The following is a 6,000-nucleotide window of genomic DNA, read 5'->3' as shown; positions in this document are numbered from 1 at the left end:
TTCACACTGACAGAACCAGACAGGAAGGGAGAGGAGAGGCGAGAAGAGGGCAGAGCACAGAGGGGAGAGGGCAGGAGGAGAGAGGGAGAGACAAGAAGAATGCAAATAAGGAGACGTGGAGAAGAAGAGATGGAAGAGAGAAATGCCAGATTGGCGAGAGACATGGAAGCAGAGAGAAAGGAGAGTGAAAAAGAAGCGAGAGAGAAGTGGAGAGAAGGACAGAGTGAGAGCAGAGAGGAACAGACAAGGCCTCGTCCGCCGGCTCTCAGCCGAGGTGTCACCGATGCCTCCCACAGAGAATCAATCCTACGCCGGGCGCCTCTCCACCCACCCGCCTCTGCACGGCCCCAAGCCTCCGCGGCCCTCCCGCCCCGCCAGCTCAAGCTTCTCCTCCACCGGCCCCCACCGCTAACCCCAAACGCAGCGCTGGAGGGAGGGAGGGAGGGAGGGAGCAGCGAGGGAGCGAGGGAGGGGCTGCGGTAGGAGGCAACCATGTGGTTCCAGCTGAATTTTTTTCCCCCTCTCTCTTTCTTCACTCCTTTTCCTTTCCAAACAGGGAAAAGTGTTCCACGAAACGGTAGCGCCTTTCTGCCTCGCCTTTCCCCACCCCCGCGACCCTGGTCCTGGCTCCCGTCTGCGCGCCAGCTGGTAGGGCAAGCGCCGGGAGCCCCTGTGCTCCCCGGGGGCGCGGGGCGTGGGGCGCGGGGCGCGGGGCTGGGTCCCGCTCGGCACATGGCTGCAGCCACCCTGCGCGCACCCCGAGGCGCCGCGCCTAGCTCGACCGAGGTCCGTCCGAGGCGCCCGGCAGCGCAGGAGCCAGGCAGCTGCTGAGCGGGGAAGCGCCCGCGTCCCGGGATCGGGATGTCCCTCCTCCGCCTCCTCTTGCTAGGTGAGTGCCTCTGGGAGGGCGGGAGTTCGGATGGCCGTGGGCAAACGCAGCGCCGCGTCCGGGGAAGACGCTGATTCTGAACAGTTGTCCCCGCAGCCCCCGGAGTGAGCCGGCTTTTCCGTCCCTGCCTCCTGGCCCCGGAGGAGCACATCTGGTAACCCAGGACGGCCCAGTCGGCCATCGAGATTGTCTCGTACATCTGGGCCCGGGAGCAGGCTTGGGGGCTGGGGGGTTTCCTGGTCGAGTTTGGCGGTGAACCGTTTGATGTGCAGGGTCCTCTTTAGGGCGGTGTTTAGTTTCTGGTGTATCTGGGAAAAGCGGAGAATTGGTGGAGGGAAGGTTTATCCAGGAATTTCTGTGCCGGGCTCTTGAGGGTGGGGGTTTTTTGTTGTTGTTTCAAACAGGCGCCTCCGAGGCTCAGATTGGAAACAGATGTGTTAAAGGGTGAGCGGAGCGGGGGATAGGCAGGGTTGGAGAGGAAAGGGGAGAGGGAAAAAGGGCGGGGCCCAAGGAGCACCGGGAAGATGCAAGTAACACAGGGAAGGAAAGAAAAGAGGAAAGGGGAAGGGCTGGGAAGGAGAGAGAAAGAGAGGAGAACAGGAATGAAAGCAGAAGGGCAAAGTTGGGAGAGACCAAGCACAGAGAGTGAAGAAGACTTGGAAAAAACGAAGCAAGGGAGCCAGAAGAGGGAAATAGAACAAACATCACTTTTTCCTGAAACAGACTCCAGGGCAAAGGGAAGAGTCCTCCTGAGCGTCTCTTCCTGGGGTCCCCCAGGCAGGACTCTTGGGGACTCAGAGGCCATTAGGCAGAGGCAGGTTTGCAGGAGAGGACATCAGGGATGTGGGTGGCAGGAGCACACCGGAGGCACCGGGAATGTCTGAGGGGCCAGGGCAGGGAAGGCAGGCTGGAAGAGCCAAAGGCCAGTCATCCTGTGCACCCTGAAGCGTGGGATGCACTGGAGACAGGCGCAACAGTTAGCTGGAGATCAGAAAATCAACGAGCCAGCCAGGTGTGATCAAGAGCAAGCGCTACTCTGAACACCAGGGAACGGGAGAACTAGTCCTGGTTTTGAAGTGACTACCTGGGTGACCTCAGGCAACTTACTCCTCATCCAGGGCTTCCACTAGTTTAGCTCTGAAACGGGAATACTAGATGGTTCCTAAGTCCCTTCTATACTGAAACACCAGGGGTTTGAAAGAGGCTGGTGTCTAGAAGAACCACCAAACCCTGAAACATGTGGCTAGAGTTCTCTGTCTTTTTTGAAACCTTACAAACCAACTAGACTATATGCATGCCATCTAGGCCAGCCTCAGGCTGATAATCGCTCAAGTTAGAGGAATGAAGGAGGTGGACTAAGCCAAACTATTGCTCAAGTAGGGCAGGTGTGGAGGGATTATTTTCTAAACCCTTTTAGATATTAACCAACTATCGTAATACTGTTCTGTGCACATCTGGCACAGCTGGATGCCACCTTTGTCCCCTTTACTGGCCTCTACCACTAAACTGCCAATTACCAGATACTTAGTAGAATGAAACTTCTGAGCTGCCTTATTAAAAACAGCTAATAGGCCTTGCTGTACTGAACACTTTATATGTATTATCTTGGTAACTCATTTGTTCTTCACATCAAGCCTATTGGCTGCCCAACCATCCCTGTTGGCTACCCTCGTTTTACAGATGAAGAAATTAAGGTGTAAAAAGGCCAAGTAACTTGCTCAAGGCCACACACTCATAATCAGCAGAGATGGAATTCGGGCGCAGGCTACCTGGCTCCAGAGAGAGCTTGCTAAAGTGCATTGCTTTACAGCCTCCTGTGGCTGCAGACATTCTCTAAGTGCTTACCCTCTACCACATGTGCCTGGCTTTCTGATCTCACCATCCTCTTCAAGGAATGTAAGATGTCAGTGTGACCTATAGGAGAGGTCTGGGAAAGGGAAGCAAAATTAACACTTTGTGAGCACCTGTCCTTATTTGGGAAGAGGTTTGGAGCCATGATATGCTTGGACACTCTTCAGTAAAGCCAGAAGGAAAACACACAAAGTTGTCTGAATTCTGAAACTATCATATCCTACTGGTCCTTTAAAGGGGAAGCTTCAGGGCTGCTTCTGATCATGGCTGACATGATTTTTGGCCTCTCTTTTTCTTCTTCTAAGATTTGTAAAGATTGTACAGTAGTGAAGAGGGGCTGGGAGGGTGGAGAGCGCTCATCGTCTGAACTGTGGGCCAGTTGACTCCGTGCTTCCTGGACCTGCCAATGAGTGAGGTCAAATAACCCACCTCTCTGATGGGAATGAACAAGTAGTGCTTTGAGCTCCATGGAGAAGAGAGAAGGGGCTCCGTGGCTCAGCCCTTCTTCTGCCCTACTCCCCTGCCCCACTCCCCTAAGATTCCGGTCCTCACTGTGCCACCTTAGCTTCTCTCCTGGGTGACTACAGTAGCTGCCACACTCCTGTCCTGCCTGTCCTCTCTCCTCCATCCTTCACACTGCTACCCAAGAAACCTTGTGAGGCCGCTGATAGAATGCACAGAGCTAGGACTTAGGAGCCTGCCAAGCTCTCCAGGTTCTTAGGTTCTTCTTCTGACTCCCTTGTCTGTACAATGGGCGTAGGGGTGGGGGAATGTTACATTCAAGATTTCTAGAATTCTCTGGTTTTTCTCTCTTCCTCCAAAAACCTTTAGTAGTCTCACTGCTTTTAGTATCGAGTGCAAACACTTCATTCTGGCCTCAAAGATTTTTACCTAATGTCATTCACAGCTCTTCTTCTCCTCACCTCCAGATACTCAGCAGGAAACCTGAATTAATTCCTGCTCCCGAAACATGTCCCATGCTTCTTTCTAATTCTATGCTTTTGTTTACGATGATCTCTCCACCAAAAATGCCTCCTTATTTCCTCCTCCTTCAGATCAAAATCACGTTCACTCCCCAAGTCTCACCTCAAATGCCACTTCCTCCATACACCTCTCCATGGTTTACCAGCTGAATATACCATTTTTTTTTTTTGAGTAGTCTATTGGACCTTTGAGTCCCAATAGCCTTCCTCTTATGCTACTTTGTATTACGGTATTCCAAATGCTTATCTGACACCCCATTAGAATGGAAGTGCTATGAAGACAGGGACAGTGACTCATTCACCTGTGAACTACCTTCAGTACCTTGCATAAACACTTGTAAACTATTTATTAAGAGAGAATTGGATTTTTGAAGCATTTGAAATGTTTAAGGTCAAGAGAGGTGAAAAATTTGGAAAATCCCTCCCCTTTGACTGTGGGATAACCCAGTAGTGAGAAGGCAAGTTCTAATTCAGCCTGCTTTTGAGCTTCCTTGTCTATTAATGCAAGAATCAGTCCTATTTTTTAAAAATTCTACAAAGAACATTACAGGAATAGGGACCAGATAATATATTTGTCATATAAATTTATTTTGTTATATTGTGTGTGCTAGTACCACGTTAAAAATAGTCTTCTCCATTGAGACTCCTGCCAGGAAGGGAAAGGAGCTTGGTTTCTCAGAAAGTGAGTTTGAAGAAGGCATGAATGCATAGTCCATTGGTCTGTGAGATAATGACAGGTCTCAGTAGGATTCCATGTCCTACCTTCATCTTCTCACATTAACGGTGATGATCATCAAATGATATATTCCCTGTAGGCTTACGTCTAGTCACATCCTATTTTTGTCTTGTGCTCATCTGAGCAGAGTACACATGAGTATTGTTTCATGAATGTATCTAATGACGATGGATAGTTTTTAAAGGTAAGGTCAAAGATTGCCAGAACTGGAGGAAAACTAAGAGACTGTCTGAATCAATGGTTCTTAAAATTTTGAATCCCAGATCCTTTATCTGATGAAAATCACAAAACCACTTCTTAGGAAAAGACATGTATATATTAAATTTGCCAGTAATATTTAAGACTTCATTGAGATCTCCTGATACCTTTCCTTGGAACCGAAGTTGATCTTTGATCTAAACCTAAACCTTCTTTTAGGATGAAGAAAAAACCAAAGTTCAGAGAGGCTTGGCTAAGGTTATACAGCTGGAGAAGGGCCAAGACTGGAACCCTGATTCCATGATCTGTCCCATTACACATTTTTGAAATAGAAAAATGTCTCTCCTTCCTTTTCAGCTCATATACTTAAGCTTCAAGATCACAGCTGCTCTTGTGATGCTTCAGTTAAGTGAGCTAAATGCTGAATAATTGGCATTGGTTTTTATTATATGAGAAGTTGCCTGAAAAATCAGGTAGGCGTCATAATATTTCAATTCAGTCATCATCATTGGAAGTCCTGGGAACTCTGCAGCGTCATGAATGTCTGGTGCATTCAGGAAAAAGGAATTAATACCCACAGTCCCAAAGATTTGGGTGTATGTGTACAAGGAACTGGAAATCAATAGCTTTAGCTCCTTAATCATTTTTCTGGGTGATCCTAGGAAAATCATACCACTCTGAGTCTTAGTTTCCTCCTTTTAAAATGAAAACATGAGATTAAGGTTATCTCTAAGTTTCCTTACACCACTAACATTCTCTGAGTTTTTTGAATTCTGAGAATTTTCTGGCTGGTCCAGATGTGCTTGTGATCAGGAACAGATGGGTGTCACCATGCTTATCTGATTTTTTCAGGCACTGTTCACTCAGGGCAATTGGTAGCACATGATGATAAACCAGAGGGGCCAATGAACTGACTGGAAGAGAACAGTAGTAACCTCCATCCCGGAACTGCCGTGTGGCACTGTTAGCCAGGGAGCACCATTTAGGTTCAACGTGATGGCCCAATCCCCCGACCCAGGAAGTTCAGTAACTGAAATACTCACCAAAACAACCTCATCCTAACCAAGGTTACCTGCAGAACACTACAGAACAACCCCAAGCATGGACACTCAAGATAGACTTTAGTGCAGAGGAGCTACAGTGTAAAACTATTTGTAAACATAAGCTGGTTTTGTTTGTTTGTTTGTTTGTTTGTTTGTTTGTTTTTGAGGCAGAGTTTTTCTCTTGTTGCCCAGGCTGGTGTGCAATGGCATGATCTTGGCTGACCGCAACCTCTGCCTCCCAGGTTCAAGATATTCTCCTACCTCAGCCTCCCAAATGGCTAGGATTACAGGCATGCACCA

The 6,000-nt window shown here is 48.6% G+C and overlaps 1 protein-coding gene across 1 annotated transcript in view; it reads left to right on the top strand.

Annotated features, from left to right (window-relative positions):
- Nucleotides 1–475: 475 nt before the first annotated feature.
- The window catches only part of CLMP (CXADR like cell adhesion molecule), a 134,468-nt gene continuing 128,943 nt past the window's right edge, over nt 476–6,000 (top strand). The window contains exon 1 of the mRNA XM_039470678.2: nt 476–889. Coding sequence (XP_039326612.2) covers nt 862–889 — 28 coding nt within the window. The 5' untranslated portion in view covers nt 476–861. The remainder of the gene's footprint in view (nt 890–6,000) is intronic.

This window comes from Saimiri boliviensis, chromosome 6 (assembly GCF_048565385.1).
Source record: "Saimiri boliviensis isolate mSaiBol1 chromosome 6, mSaiBol1.pri, whole genome shotgun sequence".
Classification (NCBI taxonomy): domain Eukaryota; kingdom Metazoa; phylum Chordata; class Mammalia; order Primates; family Cebidae; genus Saimiri; species Saimiri boliviensis.
This window is presented reverse-complemented; position numbering and strand designations above follow the sequence as displayed.